Source organism: Anopheles stephensi, chromosome 2 (assembly GCF_013141755.1).
Source record: "Anopheles stephensi strain Indian chromosome 2, UCI_ANSTEP_V1.0, whole genome shotgun sequence".
NCBI classification, from domain to species: Eukaryota; Metazoa; Arthropoda; class Insecta; order Diptera; family Culicidae; genus Anopheles; species Anopheles stephensi.
The window spans coordinates 76928870-76950400 of record NC_050202.1 but is presented as its reverse complement, the minus strand read 5'-3'; the positions used below and the strand labels follow the sequence as shown (position 1 = coordinate 76950400).

The window sequence follows — 21531 nt, the reverse complement described above, 5'->3', positions numbered from 1 at the left end:
TGATGGGCTGCTTTAGTAAAGCACCAATTTAGCAATTGATATCGGAAGTGCTTTTACTTTAGACAGTTCGTCACAAACCCTCATCGTGGCTGCGGTTTGGTCTAAATTCAATCATGGCACTTGGCTACCCCGGTTCAATGTTTTAAACCTTGCCCACTAATGAACTTGCGCCCGCACGCGCACCAATCCGGAAAGCTAATGAAAGAAAGTACATTCGACTGGTAGCTGCATAATTGATCAGATTGCAAATGGTTTAATGCATTATTGATGGGATTAAATCGATTTCCATGCATCGTTTGGATTGTGTGCCACTTGAGGGGGGGGGGGGGGGGACCGGTTTTTGTGCGCGAAGCATTTCGGAAGGCACGAAAATCTTTCGCTTTGCCCGGGACGAGGCCTGCCTGAGTCCTAAACCCGCCTATAACCGCTTGGCCTCGGGATAGCCGGCCGTGCAGGATAACGTTGGATAACAAAAATCCGCTCAAATCCGAGATAATTCCTCCCGGGCGAAGTTCGATGAATGGGTAGCTTTATAGAAAATTTACTAAATAACTCACGTCGCTGCCATCGCTAGGGGGCGATTGTTTTCTGGAACTCCGAACGCTCGCCGCAGAACGAACCGAAGGTGCAGTTTTGCTCCATAACTACATCAGTATCATGAACAGGGATTAAATGCATTCGGGCAAGCTCAACCTGCAGGTGTGAGTAGCGATCGTTAAAAGCAACGACCGGCCGGGATAACCGAGTCCCTATTGTTTCTGGCCAACGCTGTGTGTATTAGAGAGTGTGTGAGACAGAGAGCAAGCACTTCCCACTGGTACACGGTAGACAGGCTACCTACAATATGCAGTTTGGATTGAGTTTGCTCTAGCACGGTTCAGGGGCAAGAAAATATTTTCGAGAACGCTTCAAAAACCGACCATAAGCCATGATGGAATGTAATGCATAGCGATTCAATACCATCGCTGCACTTGATCGAAGCCGGAACCGGGCACGCCAGCAGCTAATCGGGTTCCGGGTTCCAGAAACACATCCAGCACTTGCAGTAGCAGCTGCAATCACTCCAATCTGCCAGTCTTCGTGTAATTTAACCGCACCCTGGACAAGGGTCGTGCACTGTGCGTGGTTTTATCGGTTCATCGATTCGTTCTGGATTGTACACAATTTTAAATTAATTTTCATAAATCCTGTCCATTGTCCGGCTGCACCGAGCTGCATCTGCTGGGCGAGGGGAAACGGTTAGTGCCATGTTTTCTAATTGAAATTCGGAGCTACAATGTTTTGGGGCGCTGGCCATCTGACCGACAGCCGGTACGGATGGTTGATTTCAAATTGAATTCGGGATGTCCGTTTTTAGAGCTCGCCGGGCATACACAGTCCCACCCAAACACCAATCGACCGGCGGCAACGATCGTTCAGCCGCCGATGGGACGATAATTCTAAGCGTAAAATGAGCCACTTTTACTCCGCCCCGACCGAAAGGAATTGGTCTCGTGTTCTAATCAAACGTAATTGGGTATTAGATGAGGCGGGCTGTCTCTACACACGACGGTTCGTGCATGTCACATCTTCAGCGTCCGCAGATGACTCGGCCGTATCGCGATTAAGTGCTGTCTAGGAAGGAACAAATCTCGCAGCCAGTAGTCGTCGACAGTTACGACGTCGTTGGCTTCCCATGTTATACCGTGACGACTGTCGAACACGATGACTCTTTGGGGTGATGTCGATAGTCACATGCCGGCATGCATAAAATCTGATTTACCTCCTCTAGAGTGGTTGTAAACGAAACGAAATATGCTAGCGTGTGCGATAATTGAAAGGTTGTTTCGCTTGCCTACAGTCCGCGAATTCTTCTCTTGTGATATAAACTGTAAAGCATGGGCGTAACTTCGTAACTTTTTTTGTTGAAGCCATGAACTGTTTAACGACTCGATTCAACAGTTTACGATCGGTGCATCAAACAGTGAAGAGCTAATTTAAACGTCCACAAAATTTGCGTTCATTCTTGGGGTGGTAGTTGACGAGAAGCCAGCCAAGTCACGCACACGCCGAACGTGTTGTGGTGTGCTTGTTGATTGGCCATTATGCTGACCAGCAGCCGTAGGGATAAGCAACGACCAACTGAGCTGGGCAGTAGGCATTACCGTACGCATAAGTGACGCTAAACTTAAGTACGCAGGGAGTCGTAGGACTTTGGGGAACAATTCCGGGACGTTTGTTTTTATGTGCTGCGCAAGTATCGCGAGGAGCTTCGGGCTGAAGATGCTTTTTTGCGGCTTTTCATAACGAATACGACGCTGACAAGCACACTTCGTACCTTTGGTGGGAGTTCTGATGCGTTTGATGAGCCTGTTTGTAGGATTAAAAGCAAATAAAGCAGCCGTTGTAGAAGTGGGAATTGAAAACAAGGCGCTTGCTGTTTGACACTACCTACGGTCTGCACAGGGGATGAAACAAGCTTGGACTAGATACGTGATGAATTTACCAGACAACCTTTTCCTATATTCTAACCAAAAAGGTTGAATTTTATTATTTTTTCTAATCAGCTTGTCTCTTAGCTAGTTTATTTTTATGCCAAATCCATTCAGGACTTCCATTTCAGTTCAGCACTACACAGCAACTATCACCAGGCGGGTTTGAAATTATGCTTCCAGTAAATGAAAACCATAGATTTTGTCCGTGGACACCGTGGCACCGTGTTTCGTTTCACACCATTAGGTCGTTTAATTTCGCTCGCTCGATACACACCGAAAGGCTTCGTAATCTACGGTTACTGCCACCAACCTATTGCCAGCGCCATTTAATTGCAAAAGCCGGCTTGATGTACGGGCCTTGCCACCAGCTGGATAGGTTCCGGTGAGCACCACGGAAGAAGCTGCGTATTTCGATGTAATGATTGCGTTAATGGAGCATAATTAACGTTCTTAATTATCGATTTCCTCCCGGATGTTTTTAGCGGCTGACAAATGGTTTCCATACAGGTTGTTAGGCTTAGATTATGCTTTGTTGAGAGAGAGCCTTTTGTGTAAAGTAGCTTTCATTTTTATTTTTTGTTCTAATAAATTAAAAAAAACATTGAATTATAAAATTATTTTACCATCGAATAAGCGCTTTATGCGCATGATCAAACTAATCAAGCTTACCCATTGCCCAGCTCTTATCATCAACTCCACGAGCGAGTAGATCTTCACCATTCTGTTCGTAACGAATGTCGCGATGGAGCGTTATAAATCCACTTTCCACTTAAATGCTCCAGATCCTGAGCATTTGAACGAAGCGAACGACAACCACACTGATGCGACACTATACCGTTTTCTCGGTCGCTTGTTTCATGTTCTAAAGCACGGATTGGTGCTCCCGTGCACCGCCCAGTCCATTCCGACCAAATGACTAATCAAGTCGCTTGATTGTAGCGCTCAATGTTATTTTCACAGTGAGTCCATTTCCCATCATCCCGGAGCCTGGAGCCCAGTTGCCTTTAACACCTATTCCCTATCCTATCAGCTAGCCTTTATGTGTGTGTGCGGACCCAACGATGATGAGAGTGCAAGTTGGGTAGTTCACTTCAATTAGTACTATTTCGTCCTCTCAGTGTTTTTCATTGCCAAGTAAGTAGCTTTTTCTGTTGTTTTTGTTCGCTTCACTTTGGATCGCTCCAGGACCTGGTTTACATGTTTCCTTTGCAGCGCCACTGAAGGGAGCCCTCTATAACCCGAGATACACGCACATGCTGGACTGTCGGCCACAGAGAGACACGCCGCAGACCGTTGGCAATGCTGCATCCATTCGCGCGACAACGACGAATGAAAGGAAAATTGGAAAAAGAAGGAGACACACATACACACACACACATACAAAAATCTCCCATCCCGATGGGGGAAATAAACCCGGGTGCCATCGCCATCCCGGGTCGATGAAGAAGTGGGCGCACGGTGCACGAACGCGTCGAGCACGTAGCGAGAATCGATTATAAAATCTCTCGGGCAGTTATGTTGGGTTGCTTGTCTGCAAAACGAGATAGTTGTTCCGTTGCTCGTTCCGATCCCAGCCCCCCGGGGCCCGGCCTGGACTGTTCAAGTGCGAGTGACAACCTTTAATATGCACACACACAACAACAACACATGAAAACGCACGGGCGTACAGCGGGGGGTTCGAGTGTACGGTGCCAATCAAAAATTAAATTTTATAAATATTCATGCAAATGCTAACATGCAATTGTGGCTTTCGGGGTATTACACACTTAATTAATTTTTATGCTCTTTCACTCTCTCGCACTCCCGTTCGCTTCAGTTTTTAAGCCTTCCCGGGTGTTTCTGTGTAGGCTGGTGAGACTGACGCCGACCGGGACGGGGCTCAGAATCTTCCCAAAGTCCCGGTGGAAAACCACGTTATTGTTGAGCGCAACGTCACCGAGCTGGGCCAGTTTGTCGATGGGGGAAAAAAGAGAGGCCCAACATTGCACAAAAGGAAGCAACCGTACGAGGGTAAAGCGATAGTTTGCTGCACCAATTTGTCTCTACATGGTACATGGAGGAAGTAAAAACTATGTCCCCGTCATAAACATCGTCGTCGGTTTGTTAGAATGTGTCATGGTGGCGAAAGGGGCGAAACGAGTAACTATTTGTAAGAAAGTAACTCGTGAAACAGGTTGAGGTTAAGGTTCTGAGAAATTTTCATGCCGTAATTATTCAACGTACAGCGAAAAGGCTTATTCTGAACACGTCGATTCCCAATAAATAGGATCTGGAAAAGATACATGTATCGACTAATTAAAGCTCTTCTTGAATTTCAAATTGGGAAACCCATCCGAAAAGCATAAGATGTTAATAATTAATTCAAAAATTTAAAATAATCCTATAAGATAGGAAAGCATTTCCAGAAGAAAATAATCCTTTTCTGACTATTTCAACCTTTTCGCATAAAATATCAAACTAAAAACAACTAGCTCGTCACATCGACCTAAACCCGTGTCCCGCTGGTCGGTTGACATTTTTCACCATTAATTATGTTTTCCTTCCAATCGATACCCAGCCCGAAATTAACCAGGTTTCGGGGAAGATGACTGACTCGAATATTTACCCCGTTACGAATGCAAATTTACAAAAGAGAGCACTGAAACCACCGGTCCGGCGGCGCTCGTTTACACGTTTTCCTAATTTAATTAAGCTTCCAAAATGTTTACCAATGCGGTATTTCGACCGTCCACCAGTTGTTCTTCATGGCGGCGGTGGTGCAGTGGAGCGATCGAAAATTGGAATCAAATTTTCGTCCGCTGCTTCAGTCCCGAAAAGCATCGGTTGAATATCTCCTGGCCGGGGTCCGGCTGCATATGTCACACTGTACGGTGGTCGGTGCGCGAGGAACGGCGAGATCGAACCGTCGGTCGAGCGTAATGATTGAAATTGATACCACCCTGCTCAGGATGCTGAGCAGGCTTGGAGGGAAGGGGGCTTGTGTTCCGGGGGCCTGAACTTTCACTCCCGAACGATATTGTGGTTTGCTGCTGGTCAAGCTACCGTGCTTCGGTATGACGATCCCACCACATCCACGCCTTACTTAAGGCGAATCGTCGCTACCGATTCGGGTCGCTAGCTGGGGTAAACCCTTGGCAGAGACCACTTGTTATTTAGACCATGTCACGGTGCACGGATGGTTCCTCTTTCGATCCTACTTGCGGTTGGTAATTGAATTTCGCCTGAGAGCCTTCCGGGGAAATCGGTATCACAGTGTGTGTGTCTGTGTTTTTTCCCCTTTCGCTTCCGGCTCAGTCTTAACCACAATCGTTATCCAGAAGCTATGTCAAAGAAGCTGCATTAGAGGCAAATGGTTAAAATATGGAAAAAAAAGTAGACCGCAGTAAGGTGCGACCGTGAACATTATGGTACACTTACGGTATTTCTTCTCGGTCGAAGACTCAGAACGATCGATAACGTACCGGCAAAAAAGGATCGCTCAACTACAGAAGACCACGTTTGGAGGCTCGTGAAAAATGGCCTTGAGCAGTTTAGAAAACCCGGAACAGTTTGGTAAAGGATAGAAGAGCAACAAAAACAGGAGGAAAAACATGCACACCTACATGGAAAACCATATTGCAAACGAGGAAAAATGTCCGGGGCCGGTTCGGCGGATTTTGCACCAGGTACCAAGTGACTTGTAATCTATCTCTTTATCTACTGAAGCGCGTCCTACCAGCGCATCCATTTATCTTCTTTCGTGGAGCATTCATTGCGGCGTGTGTTCCTTCGTCCCGATGCTTCGTCCGAGTGTTTTTCTGCGGTTCACGTACTGCCAAAACAGTCGTGTGCCTGTTTTGGGGTGGGGTGAAAAATCTTTCCAGTTTGCTATTTGCCAGAGCGCTGCATGCTCTGGCCTCCCCTTTTCCCGGCGAGGCACAAGATCCGCTTTGGGTGGTTCGCTTTTGGCATTCCTTTCGATCGATTGTTTCAACTACAGCTCCGAAGCGTCATCGGCTGACGCGGGCAGAACCCGATGACGACTGCGACGTGTACGGCGTATGTGCTTATCGGGTTTTTCGGGAGGAAAATAGAAAACGTGAGCCCGATGCCGGAGCAAGATTATCCATAATCCATCACCGGTTATTAGACGAAGCTGAGAGTAGTTGCCTGCCAGCGCATTCTCCGGTTTGCGGTCGCCGGCAAACAGGCAGCAATCGGTCGTTCTTTGCGTACAATGTTTCGAATCCTTGATGGGCGTCGGGCTGCGAAGAGATGGATCGAGGTTTTAGAGTGTCTTTTGCCCAGGAGGATCACTTACCAGTGCGCTGACCGGTCGGACTCCACACCGTGGTCCGCGCTGTGTTTTTTGTTATCACCGAAGCTGGAGCATTCGTGCGGGGCTTAGCGAAATGGAGTGATTTTAGCAGAATTTCGTCTTCGGTTTTTTGTTCGCTTCGCACGGCAAAGAATACCCTTTGCTCGGTGCGTTCTAACCCAGAGGTGAAGGAAAGGACGGTTTTGCGAGAGATCTCTGCACGCTAGGAAGCGGGTAATGGGAATAAACCATTCATCAAACTAATCCGACGCCGTCCGTGTTTAAGGTCCGGTAGTTTAAGTGTTTTCGTTGTATAGTTTTAAGATGAAAGCGGCGGAGCTGTACATAGTGGGTGATGGACTCCTTCGGTATCTTAGCTGCACGGTTTGTATGACCCATATCGGCAGTAAGAAGATCGATGCAGCTCTCGGATGTCGGATTAGCCATCGAAACTTTGATTGAGGATTCATTCAAAAAACATCGATGGTGGTTTCCATTTTCAATCAGTTATAAGAGCTTATTAAAATCAAAATCGACTGAAAGGGAGTTTGAGCGAGAAATTCGAAATTATTTTAAGGAAGATGGCCCGTCAAGCGACAAACAATGAACTTTATCATTTGAGGCAATAGTTTGATGATGAACCGTATTATCCGTTGAGATATTACTTGAGACATAAAATGGAAACATATAATTATAATTACCCTTATTGCTGAATAAAACATCCCTAAGTAGTATGTTTGACGAATTGCATACTCACAGGCGTAATCGTTTGTCGCTTCGTCGCATCGCCTGGCTGGCTCTGTGAGTATTTGTTTTATCATCTATTTTAACTTCGATGTAGGTGACTCCAGTTAAAGGGTACACCCTTACTATGCTCTCTCTCCGAAAGATCTTGCCCTCAAACAGTGTATCACAAATAATAAACATTCTACAATTCCGATTTTCGCCTCGTTTCAGCGTCTTTGATCCGATTTGTTTCAATATTTATTTACCACCGCCATCGCATCGCTGTAGCGTTCCCCAGACATTCGGAAACATCATCGGTGTGGTATTTCTGGCTGTCTCCTTGTTTAGTACCAACCCCTTCACCATACGAACCCGTCTTGATGTTTCATTAATTAAGCAATCCTTTAAAAATAGTCAATAATACTGAGAAACGGAGCTGCTATCGATCTCCACGGCCATTCTCGATTGTCCTCCAGCTAGTAGTAGAAATGTTCGTGTCCGGTGTCGGTTACGACTGGTAGAGGGTGGTCCTGGTTTATTTTTTCTTTCAAAAGTTTACGTGCGCCCTCGCGCGGTCGCTCATTAATAATGACATCAACGAGAGGCGAATCTTCTTATGGCCGGCGGCACGGTTCAAGTCGTTGGGTGAGCGAGAGTTTGCAAGTTGTCAGTTTATTAGTCGGGCACGGTTCGCTTTGCCAATGTAAACGAGCAAAGGATATCGTTTTTTTTTCTTCTACCCTTCCCCATCGCATTCACTCTCTCCCACAGTGCGATCGTTGGAAATTCGTGAACACCGAAGCGTTTCGGAACCGTCACAACTACTACCGTGCCACAGAATGGAAGGTTTTTGCAAAGGGAAGAACAAATAGATTGGAGACGAATTAATTAAACATGATTTAATTAATTATCTTCTTCCACGTTACACGATATGGTGCGTTTGGGTGAGCGATATTTGCGGAAGCTTCCAAGAAAAGGGCAACTTAGGGTACCGGGGTCCTGGTAGTCTTCGCAGTCGTTCTGCTCGTTTGTACCGTAGCATTATGAATATGATATAAAAAGTTGGTTCGTCAATCTCTGAGAATAACGATGTTCAAATGTTTGATTTGATGTCAAATAGTTTTATTACAGTGAAGTAAATCTTCGCCTTACTGCTTTCGATAAAGCCTTAGGGCAGTGTTACCTCAGTGTAGTGTCTTTTCCTAGAAAACTTCCTCATAAGTAACCTTCTGCCCACATAATTATTTCTACTGTTTAATGTCCAGATTTGATCGGATAAACTTTTCCAACGAAAGCAGTCGAATCGAAAAGCCGAAATAAATAATTATGTCACGCTCGTTACTTTCCCATTCACACAATACGGCCACAATTTCCAAACCGTCAGAGAGAACGGGCCGGGCCACCGAGCAACCGAAAAATCGTCCGAAAGCGTTAAGGAAACCCGCCTCGGCCGCTGGAAAAACCACCGAATCGTTCACATACGCGGTGAGAAAATTCTTCCCCCTGAACTCTCGCTCCCACTCTACGACCTTCAACTGCGCGCTCGATGCCAGCCGGAAAAAGCGTGGCAGTCCACGGGAAGTGCAGGGAGAAATTTATTGTTCTACGTGCATTGAGAAGTTTACCATTCCGGAAAGGACAGCTGCTCGAACCGCGGCTTGCCGCCAACAAATGGACAGTGGCCCACCGGGAGCGCGGAGTGGAAGTTGACGGGGAAGGGAAGGCTCGAATCGAAATCGGGTACCCTGGCAGGTAAGTAGGTTGGCGAAGATCGGCCTGCTTTTTGGCACCAGCGACCAACGAGCATCCAGCAAACGATGGCAGCGGGCACGAGCCGAAACCAACGGGAGCCACGGAAAACATGAAAAGGGGCCGTAATAAAATTAAATTAAAATAAATTTACCGCCCATTAGCCATTTCCTGGTGTGTGTGGCTTCCCTGTTCAAAGAAGGAACGAATGTCACTGCTGGCGACGTGTCAGGGATGAACGTTGAGGAGCGTATGGCGACCGGCGACGGTACGGTAAGGGCAGAAAGTAAAATAAATGACAATTTAAAGACAGCAGCTTTTGGCGGTGGATTGTCGGAAGATTTGTGGCTTGCCTCACAAACCAAATGAGCCAACCGGTCGGTGTGGGCGGAGTGTATGACAGAGTGTTATGTGATGTTTGCACTGTGCGGGTTGGTTGAGGAGGCGATATTAGCGTTTGGATTCAATTATCCTACATACGGTGCCTTTCATCGGGTGTATTTGGCTAGCTTGAGACGCGATTGGTTTGGCATTGGGTGTGTTTAATACACCTTGAAACATACGCTTTTAAAGTTGATCTTAAGTTATAATTTCTATAAAAGTATTTTCGTAAAGTGCCAACAATAAATAGAATATTCCCTACAATTGTAACGTTGGTTTTAATAAGCCTTCCTCCAGCTTGAGCCATACCTTATTTCAGATTCAAATGAAGGCTTGAATGATACTTTCGTTTCTTCGAAATTTGTATCTGTAGGGTACGGCCTACTCCGGGAGGGGAAGGAAAAGGATAGACATTACGGCCTTTGGTGGTGGTGGACCGGTACCGGGAGAGAATCAGCAGCGACCGTTGGACACTGCCGAACAGATCCACTGCTGGGGAAGGAATGGCACGAGTTGATGGTGAAACCAAGCAGGCCTCGTGCCAAGGGGGGAAAGGAATGGTGAGAACCGTTGGACAATGCCGAACTGGTCACACACCAGGAGTGGAAGGGAATGATGAAGACCGTTGGACAATGCCGAACAGGTCAACACCAGAAGGGAAGGAGAAGGAAGATGTAGCTCGAGCTCAAGGTGGGGTCGGAGAGCGCTAGAGAGTGTCCAATGTTGGTTGCCCGTCAAGGACCTTCAGAGGATTCTTTAGCTGGACTACCTTGGGATGCGAAATAAATTTCAACTCCTAAGCTCTTTGCCGTTTGTCTCAGTCTCCCCGAATCGCATTTTATTTTCACATAGTCGCTCGAAGCAGCCGTGCTGTACTAGCGATGTTTAGTAAATTACATTCAGGTTCTTTATGGTTCCCTAATCGCACCATAGATGGCGCGACTCGTGTTTAAACAACCCCGGTGTAATGCGGGCGGTCTAACTTTAGGCGCGTTAAATCTCGAACATCCTGCCACCTTGAAATTGAGAAATTTCAATAATTTCCTACTGCCGTGGGTATAACGCATAGCTTTACGCGAGGCCTAACTACCTTAGTCTTGGTACTGGTTTGCAGTGTAAATACCCTAGCCTTTCCATCCTTTCCAGGATGGACCTCAACTACTCGTGCTAACAGCCAAGAAAGTGGTGGTACATTATCTTCCTTGATGATCACTAACGTACCTGGAACGATAGCCCTTTCATCATCCTTATACCATTTCGAACGCGGTTGGAGTTGCTGTAAGTACTCCTTATGCCATCGGTTCCAGAAGTGACGCATTAGTTGTTGAACATGTCGCCAATGTGTCAACCGATTTTCAGGAACGCCCGCTGTCTCGGCATCTGGAACATGTTGGAGGTGCGATCCAACCAGGAAATGTCCGGGTGTAAGGGCCGTCACGTCAGTGGGGTCATCGGTCAGCGGTGTTAATGGCCGAGAATTGAGGCATGACTCAATTTCGGTCAGCAGCGTCGCCATGTCTTCGAAGGAGAGAGACGTTTTGCCTACAACTCGTACTAGGTGGTGTTTCATCGAGCGCACAGCCGCCTCCCAAAGCCCACCGAAATGGGGAGCTCGCGGTGGAATGAAGTGCCACGTAATCCTCCTGTCCAAGGTCCATGTCCGGATGCTCCTTTGATGATGTGATGAATGCAACAGCTTGTAGACTTCATTTAGCTGGTTGCTTGCTCCCTTGAAGTTTGTTGCATTATCTGAATGCAACTCTGCTGGAAGTCCACGGCGTGCCACGAATCGACGTAACGCTGAGATGAATGCTTCCGTCGTCAAGTTGGAAACAAGTTCGATGTGAATTGCACGAGTGGCGAAACACACGAAGATGGCTACATATGCCTTTGTAGCAACTGCTCGCCGGTATGCGCCTTTCACAAAAACTGGACCGCAGTAATCAATCCCCGTGATTGAAAAAGGTCGGTTGGAAGTCACTCTCGTCGAAGGGAGATCTGCCATTAGTGTCTCTGATGAGATAGGACGGGCACGGAAACAGGTGAGGCACTGATGATAAGTCCTTCTCGCGTGGTTTCTGCCGCCCAAGATCCAATATCGTTGTCGGCTCGTACTCAGCATCAGCTGTGGTCCCGCATGTAGCAGCGTCTTGTGGAAATGATCCATCAGCAGATGGGCTAACGGATGTCCGTTGGGAACCACGATAGGATGTTTGGTGTCCTCTGATAGCAATGCGTTGCTAAGCCTGCCACCAACACGAATGATGCCGTCTGCTCCCAGCTGCGGATGCAGCCACTTCAGCTTCGATGACGAAGAAATTGATTCCTTCCGTTGTAGTGCTCTTATTTCTTGTGTGAAATAATCCCTCTGCGCTAATCGGCACATTACTTCCTCTGCTTCCTTCAGGTCTGCTGTCGTGATACCAGGGCCAGTATACGATCGACGTTTTGAACAACGGTTGAAGTATTGAACCCAATACGCCATCATTCTTCTGAGCTTCGAGAACGATGAGTATAACGTGAAGACGCGATGGTGCGGTTTCTCGACAACTGCACAGGCCACTGTAGAGGCGCGTCTTTCTGCGGCAGCGTCGTCGTCAAATGACGATATCGATGATTCCGGCCATTGCTCTTCCGGTTGATTTAGCCATGGTGGGCCCTGCCACCATAACGGATTGTTGAGGAGCTCCTTACTCAGGCAGCCGCGTGATGCAAGGTCCGCTGGGTTGTCTATTCCAGCAATGTGTCGCCAAGCACAACCAGTTGTAAGCTGTTGCACTTGCGAGACACGATTGGCGACGAACGGCTTCCAGCAGCTTGGTGATCCTCGTAGCCAATGCACCACGGTGGTTGAATCCGTCCAAAATGTAGCTGGAGATTGCAACTCGACAGCTGACTTCACACGATTGTAAAGCAAGCTGGCTAATTGTGCTGCGCACAATTCCAGTCGGGCGATGGAGTGCTTGCTGCTTATTGGTGTCACTTTCGTCTTCGAGGCGAACAGTTGAATCGTGACGACTCCCTGTTCGTTGCAGCTCCTGATGTAACAGCATGCTCCATATCCCTTTTCTGACGCGTCGCAAAAGAAATGGAATTGGCTAGAGATGCTGTCAGGTCCAATTGCTACACGAGGAATGTGTAGCTCCTGTAGATGGATCAATTGGTTGTGGAAGTTGATCCATTGTCCTTGAAGGTGATGCGGTAGTTCGTCGTCCCATCCCCAGGGATGTTGCTGGTCCGTCTGAAGAGTCCAGATACGTTGGAGGAATTGCTTCGCCATGGCTTTCACTGGGTCAACAATTCCCAAAGGATCGTAGATCCTGGCGATGCAAGAAAGGACCTTCCGCTTCGTTATTGGCCCAATAACGTAGGGCGCGTTGATGTTGAAACTCATGTTGTCGGAAGATGAGTCCCAAACTAAACCAAGAGTTGCCAGAACTCCTTCGGCTCCCGATTCAGCAGATGGAGTGGCTGCTAACTGCTGTTGGTCCACATGCTGTAGCACGGATGGCTTGTTGGAAGCCCATTTTCGTAGCTCGAACCCCGTCTTCGCGTACAATTCTGCCGTTTGTACTTGTAGGGATTCAGCCTCTGCCGGCGAATCACTTCCAGACACGAAATCATCCACGTAGAAGTCACAGGATCGCGTAGCTGCAGCCGGATATTCCTTCCCATGATCTTCTACCGTTTGTTGTAATGATCGTACTGCCAGGAACGGTGCAGATGCTGTCCCATACGTCACGGTGTTGAGCTCATACTCCTCGATGGGCTCGTTTGGTGAATTCCGCCACAGGATGCGTTGCAGGGATCGATCGGTGGGATGTACCAAAACCTGCCGGTACATTTTAGCCACGTCTGCTGTGAGGGCAACAGCCCTTGTACGGAACCGCATCAAAATGGAGGTAGCATCCTGTTGAATGGTCGGCCCGACCATTAACGTATCATTCAATGATACTCCCGTTGATGATTTGCTCGATGCGTCAAAGACGACACGGCACTTGGTAGTGGTGCTATCGGCTTTGAAGACCGGATGATGAGGTAGATAGAACGTCTCAGCGTCCATCGATGTAGCTGCCACCTTGCTCATATGACCTAAGCGAAGGTACTCGTTCATGAAATCAACATAGGCTTGTTGAGTTTCCGGTTCTCTTTGAAGTCGTCGTTCTATTGCTAAGAACCTTCTTAGTGCGCTGGTCTTTGAGTCCCCAAGTTTGCCGATCATTTCGGCTTTCCGGGGAAGTCGAACCACGTATCGACCGTTGATGTCTGTGGTAGTTGTCGCTGTATAATGCTCCTCACACGCACGTTCTTCGTTGCTCCAGCTTGGTGTGCCGCTCACCTCTTCTAGTTCGAAGAATCTCTTCATCAAAGAGTCCAGCTCGTTGGTGTGCGTGACGACTGCACACATTGAAGATGACAATGGTTCCTCGATGATGGTGTTTCCGCTGACAACCCAACCAAATTCGGTTTCTTGGAGCGTTGGCATGTTGTCACCCAACGATAGCCGTCCGGTCCTCAGGATCTCGTAGAAGAGTGATGCTCCCAGTATCAGGTCGATAGGCGCTGGGTTGTTGAACGACGGGTCAGCCAGAACACATGCTTCAGGAATACTCCAGTGGCTGATGTTGATGTACTGTCGTGGCATTTCCACCGTCAGTTTGGGAAGCACTAACATTTCCACCGTTGCATTGTAACTGGAGCATCGGGAATGAATGGTAGTAGTCACGGTGTGTCGCACGTTCGATCCTGCGCTGCCACCAATCCCTGACAAGGGAATGTTTACCAATTTGCGTGGTAAACATAGGAATTGGGCTAGCCTGCCAGTGATGAAGCTGGATTGTGCTCCGCTGTCCAGAAGAACACGTGCCGGATGGGTGACTCCTGCGCTGTCGGTGATGTTGAGCATTGCCGTCGAAAGCAACACAGTGGATGACACAACTGTGGTTAATGTTGTCGTAGCGGTTGTAGATTGTCTTCCAGTAACAGGTGATGGACCAGGTGTTACACGTGAGTTCTCCACATGAATCAACGTGTGATGCCTGCCCTTGCAGTGACGACACGACCATGGTGAGGGACATTTAGAAACTGCATGTCCGGTACCAAAACAGTTGAAGCAGCGGTTCAATGTTTTCAGCTTCTCGATCTTATCCGTAGTCGTCAGTATTAAAAACGTGGGGCACTTGTGTAATGGATGTTGCTGCTTACACAAAGCGCAACAGAGCTGCGGAGGGTTCGGAGTCGATGACACAAATGCCTTGGTGCTCGCTGGTTTTCCCGACGGTTGTCGTTGTTGAGGCTCCTTCGTTGCACAGCTTTCCAACACTTCCGTCTGCCGAGTGATGAACTCAAGAGTTTTGTACAGCTCAGGAAACTCTCCATGCTTTAACGAGCGTTCCCACAACTTCCGAGTTTCCGCATCTAGGCACGATGACAGAATGTGGGTGATGATGAGGTTGCTGGTTCCGTCGATGGGCTTCTCCATGAAGATGAGACCGTCAACATGCGCCTTACAAGTCTCGGCAAGGTGACGAAGATCCTTTGCAGACTCTCGGGGTAGCGCCTTGAGGTGTAACAACCCGGCGATGTGTTTGTCGACGATCAACCGGGGGTTCTCGAACCGCTGGACTAAGATCTCCCATACACTCTCGAAGTTGTTGCTGTTCATCATTGAGGCGTTGATTATGCCGGCAGCCTTTCCTGTCAACGCCTTGTTCAAATGATGAAGTTTCACAGCATCAGACTCATTGGCTCGGCTCATGATGTCCTGGAACATAGCCTTGAACTTTGGCCACTGTTCGTAGCTACCGTCGAACGTAGGCATCGGGATGTGGAGACGGTGTTGCGGCATTACGAGTTGTGCTGCCACCGGCGGAGGCTTGACGTCCATGCTCTGAAGAGATGCCGCTTTCACCAAATATTCGGCCTGGAACACTTCGTCCTCAGCGATGTCCTTGTCCAAATCATACGGTAGCTGCTCGATGAGTTGATTCAGCAGTGTATGTTGTTCAGCCTTCAGCTCTTCCAGCATTTTGGATTGCACTTGTGCAAGTGTTGGATCGGTCTGCATGTTGATCAGCCTTTTATGCACGACCTTCAACTTGATGCGCAACACTTGCACTTGCATGGACACTTCTGGTTGCTGCATTACTGCAGTTTCTGCTCCAGATAACTCCACGGTGTCCATGTCCTTTGTCGACGCACGTGTCACTGGCATGACGTTTCACTGCACTAGCACTGATGACGAAAATACACACTGATGCACAAACACCGATGACGAATTCGGAAACTGCTTGCAGTGCGGCTCCACCTGGTGGGCTGACGGTTGTAACCCCTCGCTGGATGAGCGCCGCTGTGGAACTAATTCGTCAGATAGTTCCTTCGATGACAATGGTGGTGCTGGATGAAGATGGCGACAGCTGGAGGGTTGGCGATGTAACTTCCCTCGCTCTCTGCGCACCGATGTGGACCCAATCTGTCCGATTGGTCCGTCGTTGAAGATGGTGACGCCTGGAGGGTTGGCGTTTGTAGCTCCCTCGCTGGACGAGCACCGTTGTGGAACTGATCCCTCGGATCGTTCCCTCGATGAAGATGGTGACGCCTGGAGGGTTGGCGTGTGTAGCTTCCCTCGCTCGACGAGCACCGATCTGCGCACAACTTGCAGTTGGTGCTGGATGAAGATGGCGGCAGCTGGAGGGTTGGCGTTGAAGCTTCCCTCGCTCTCTGCGCACCGCTGTAGAGCGAATCCGTCCGATTGCTCTCTCGATGACGATGGTGACGCCTGGAGGGTTGGCGTTTGTAGCTCCCTCGCTGGACGAAGCACCGATCTGCTCACAAGATGGCGGCAACTGGAGGACTGGCGTTGGAGCTTTCCTCGCTCGCTGCTCACCGATGTGGACCCAATCCGTCCGATTGGTCCGTGTAGACCGGCTGCTCACTGCACACTGAACACCGCGTTTACTGTGATCAACGCTCGATCGCGGACTGAGACGCGGCGATTCGCGAACTGGCACTCGCGTTGATCCGGTTCGAAGGACCAAAATGTAGGGTACGGCCTACTCCGGGAGGGGGAAGGAAAAGGATAGACATTACGGCCTTTGGTGGTGGTGGACCGGTACCGGGAGAGAATCAGCAGCGACCGTTGGACACTGCCGAACAGATCCACTGCTGGGGAAGGAATGGCACGAGTTGATGGTGAAACCAAGCAGGCCTCGTGCCAAGGGGGGAAAGGAATGGTGAGAACCGTTGGACAATGCCGAACTGGTCACACACCAGGAGTGGAAGGGAATGATGAAGACCGTTGGACAATGCCGAACAGGTCAACACCAGAAGGGAAGGAGAAGGAAGATGTAGCTCGAGCTCAAGGTGGGGTCGGAGAGCGCTAGAGAGTGTCCAATGTTGGTTGCCCGTCAAGGACCTTCAGAGGATTCTTTAGCTGGACTACCTTGGGATGCGAAATAAATTTCAACTCCTAAGCTCTTTGCCGTTTGTCTCAGTCTCCCCGAATCGCATTTTATTTTCACATAGTCGCTCGAAGCAGCCGTGCTGTACTAGCGATGTTTAGTAAATTACATTCAGGTTCTTTATGGTTCCCTAATCGCACCATAGATGGCGCGACTCGTGTTTAAACAACCCCGGTGTAATGCGGGCGGTCTAACTTTAGGCGCGTTAAATCTAAATAAAATAAATAAATCTAAATTAAATAAATAAAATAAGATACTTATTTTAAAAGGTTTTTGTACCAATTGCTTTTCAATCTGTAAATCTATTATCTAGTTCAATGAGGTTTTTATTACAAACAATGGCTCAAACTATTTTTAAGCTACCTGTCTATCATTGTCCAGCTTATGAAGATGAGAAAGCCATGTGTAGGGATCAAATTAATAAAATTCTCAAACAAATATTCATAAGTAGTTTGTGAATTATAATGTTGATAGCGGTACGTGAGTAGCGTATCATTCTGCGTTATTTTATTTACTTTATTTTAATAAATTTTCGTAACCAATTTGTTTACATGCTCAAGTCATTTCGCTTGGCACCTGTTGGAACCCCAAACCCGCATTTTGTGTACACCTTCAGCACATTTTAACATCCACATTACCCGGCTGACAGTTAGCAATGGCAACGTGTGACGAAGCCAAATTTTGTTTGCAGCACCGAAAACTGCACGTGACATTGAATCTAAATGATTCATTGACAAGTGTTAGATGCTTCGGCGTGGGATAGAGGGCACGCCAGTTCCGGGTTTTCAACACGTACACAACACGGGCGACTCGAGAACCGTCCCTACAACTACTGACGACTGATGAATGCTTCATTATTGACGTGCACGAAGAGCAAAAGAAAGGAAAAATAGCACGGTATGGACGGAAACATAAACACTCACTCCCTGTCCCGAGCAACCAACACAGCCCCCCGCCTGAAAAGCTGACTTTCAGGAGCTGAAACTTTCCCGAGCACGAAATTACCAGCAGTGCAGAAGGGTGGGAGAGTTGGGGCGTGGCAGGAGGGCAGCCAACTGCCACGAGCGTAACATAAATTCATTAATAGCGATTTCGATCGGTTTCGATCGCAACCGACCAGGGCACCCGAAAGCGTATGAACGGATGAACGGATCCATCAATTGCCTTCGATGATGGAGTGCTGCAAAGTTTGGGCAGGGGGTGCACACTGAGCGAGCGGCACTTGTCGACGAAATAACGACAGGAAGGTGAGCATGCTTAGCGCTCACTGCTGGAATATAGAAGCCATGGAGTCTGTGGGAAACAAAATCCGTATCTCCGTTGCACCGAGCGTGTGGAAGGATTGATGGTGCCGACTGGTGGAGAGCACATGGCAGCGCAGCCAGTACGCCCGGAGAAGTGTACACAGCAATAATTGATGATTTATTTACCGTCTCTCTATTGAATGTGTTGAAAAATGTCATAACGTTCAATCAATCATTTAAAATCTATATAAACACAGGGCACACGCAGCACGCAGCTCGTGATGAGTAGCCCGTCGGTGGCTGGTGGTTGGCAACGTATGGATGGAAACTTATGCTTGAAAACGGCATCACGCCAGCACTGGGTGTGTTGGGAGCATGCAACGAACGGGTAGGACAATGGTTGTGAGTTTCTGTGCCAGTGGGTTAATGTTTGATATGTGTTCTTTCCTTCGAGGCGCACTCTGTGTTGGAGTCGACGAATAATGGTGAAAGTTGCAGTTGTGTTTCGATCGGGTTGTTTTCGAATATTGATCTACTGGATTGAGACGGAGGGTTAAAGCAAAACTTATGTAAGTTGTTGGGTTAAACTTAAAATCAATAACTTAAGTTAGAGTGAAACGAGGACCACCTTAAGATAAATGCTGTTCTTTGCCATATTTTAAATACTCTGCTTCTGTTTCTGCTGTTGTCCGTATTTCAGAGAATGGGGAGAGAATAAAAAAATGCCGTTCTGAAAACGAAGGCATCACCCATTCGATTGAATCAGGTTTTGAAGCAGTAACAGAGTGGAAAGGAATCCGGATACGACTCCAGTGACCGTGCTCAGACCTACCCATGCAAACACTTCCGGACACCGTATCGTGTTCCGAAAACCAGCCGTACGAAGGCAAAAATTCCAAAACGGAAATGTCCTAATAGGGCTCTCATTGCTTTTCACTCGGTCTTCGAACGGAAAGGTACCATTTCTTCTCCGAACCAGAATCGCTCCAATTATTGCTTAAAGCTCTATCGATATCGCTCTATCGAGCTAGAAACTGTAGTACTTTAAGAAGAAATAGAACTTTTCCTTCAATGATTCCTCCTTTTCGATGGAGGTATTTTAAGCCAAGCAGCAGAATGGCGTGCACTATTAGCGCACAGACGCGCATGAATGCTGCCTGTCTCATTGCCTGTTTCGAAATTCATGCCACGAATTAAAACTCGCGAGCTGTGCCTTCTCACAGGTGGGGGCTCGATTTGTGGAATTTCAATTTGAGAAAAGGTAAGGTATTTTGATGCTATCGGTAAGCAAAACAGTTGTTGAACGATTTGTGTTGCGGTAGTGGAATAAGGTTTTGTTTTTCAATAGAATTGCCTCTACACCATTTTATTCAATGCTGCAAGCCCATGTTCAGGAAAGCTAAAACACTTCGCTGCCATAAATTCTCTTCAGCACGTGTTATAAAAGACAATATTTGCCTTAAATCGCGCGTTTTACGTCATCTGCCTTAAAACTAAAATGAAAACCAAATCCAAACAAAAAAAAAATGCACATTTTCCATGATAAAAAGGAACAAACAACTTCGTGCTAATTTTGCACTGTATTCCAAGCTCACACCGCCACCGTAGAACGCAAATGAAGGACAACAAAATCTCGGATTATTTACAAATTACCATCGCTTCCGGCGGCTGTTTGTGAGGTTGTGGTAAAAACTTTTTAAGACATAATTTCCTCCATTGAGGCGAAGACCGCCTCCGAAAACTCGACACATAAAAAAGGGCAGGCAGCAGCACTGGGAAGCCTCACAATTCCCAAAACAATTACGCTCCATCACCCAACTACTCCACTCCCAACGCACTCCTCTGCAATCCCAATCCACGTGGGGTTTTTTTCTTGTTGTTTCTTGCTCGACTCACCGGCATGACGACTTTGTCATGACCATCTGCACCGACGGATGGGTGCGTAGGTAGGAAGATGAAGAAAAAAAACACTGCTCACGCACCTATACAAGCACACGAGACATATAAACCGCTTTGCCCGCTACCGGTGACCCGTTTCCGCCTGAACGATATTTGTCACAGATGAGCAGACCGAGCAGACGAACTTTTCCATTGCAACTGGGGTTTCTGGTGTGGGATGGGGCGAGAGTTGGGGAAGGAACGGGGAAGGGGGGAAAACTTTTCCAATCGCTCACCACACCGGTCTGGTCGGTGCGTTTCTTCGACCACAAGCAAGCTTCAAGGTGCCGGTGACGATTCCGACAACTTCCGACCATGTCAACCGAGGTCCGAGAAACGACACAGCGACTGGCACGCAGCGCGGGCAATGATTCGGATGGAAATATACACCTCCCGTCGGTACGCCCGCTTCAAACAGGCCCCCGTCTGTCAATGGGACGCGAGGACCGAAAATTTACATACAATTTATTGATCAATTATGTAAATTTTATGTGTATCACTTTTATTGATAACAGTCAACTTTGGAAGACACCCGAAGGAAACGTATGCCGAGCGCACGGCAAGAAACTGGCGAAAGCAATGGTGAATGTGCAAAACATTCAGTCACCAGCGGAGCTCAAACATAGCGGAAGAATATGAGAGACAGAGTGAGAGGGGAGAAAAAAAGAGAATGGAAGTGAAACAGAGAAAAAATGGCACTTCCGGTCGTACTGGTGCGGGCAATATACACGGCACCGGTAGCAATGTGCCCGCGGTTGTTCACTACAGGCATAAGTTCGAGTGGCCATTTGGGGGTTCCGTTTCCGGGACAAAACGTTCCTCGCACCATCGTTTCTTTTTGTCATTCCTTTGCTTCCCGTTTAGAGGAAGTATTTTGGAGGTGAAGCCATTTCTTTTTTCGCCATTTGGTCGCGGATCCACGTAGGTCGTTCCAGGGCCGTGGTCAGACCTGTTACCACGTTCACAGTCGGAAGCGATCGCTTGCATAGCTTTGAATGAGTAGACAAAAAAAAAAAAACTCGCCGGCATTCAAGTTGCCCTATGCAATACGAAGTCATGCTCGGTGGTTGTAGAAGTGAAAGTTTTGTGCTTTCGAATCGGGGATAACGGTACACAACGGGCTGTGTACGCCTATGATAATACGAGTAATTTTTTTATATATGTTATTTTCATTGATTCACGTGTGGCTATAAGTGTAACTCCTTATTAATTATTTTAATCACAAATTTTACACTTATTCAATTTAAACCGATGCTCATCAC

The 21531-nt window shown here is 47.7% G+C and overlaps 1 protein-coding gene and 1 long non-coding RNA gene across 2 annotated transcripts; one reads left to right on the top strand and one right to left on the bottom strand.

The window, feature by feature from the left end:
* Positions 1-9937: 9937 nt before the first annotated feature.
* On the bottom strand, positions 9938-15841 carry LOC118502463. The gene is made up of 2 exons (XM_036034693.1): positions 11743-15841; positions 9938-10008 (listed from the first exon to the last, which is right to left on the bottom strand). The coding sequence occupies exons 1-2, from the start codon at positions 15839-15841 to the stop codon at positions 9938-9940; spliced, it is 4170 nt and encodes a 1389-aa protein (XP_035890586.1).
* Positions 15842-18626: 2785 nt separating this feature from the next.
* Positions 18627-19434, top strand: LOC118503208. The gene is made up of 2 exons (XR_004905165.1): positions 18627-18900; positions 19032-19434. It is a non-coding gene; the product is annotated as an uncharacterized LOC118503208 (long non-coding RNA).
* The last annotated feature ends 2097 nt before the right edge of the window (positions 19435-21531 follow it).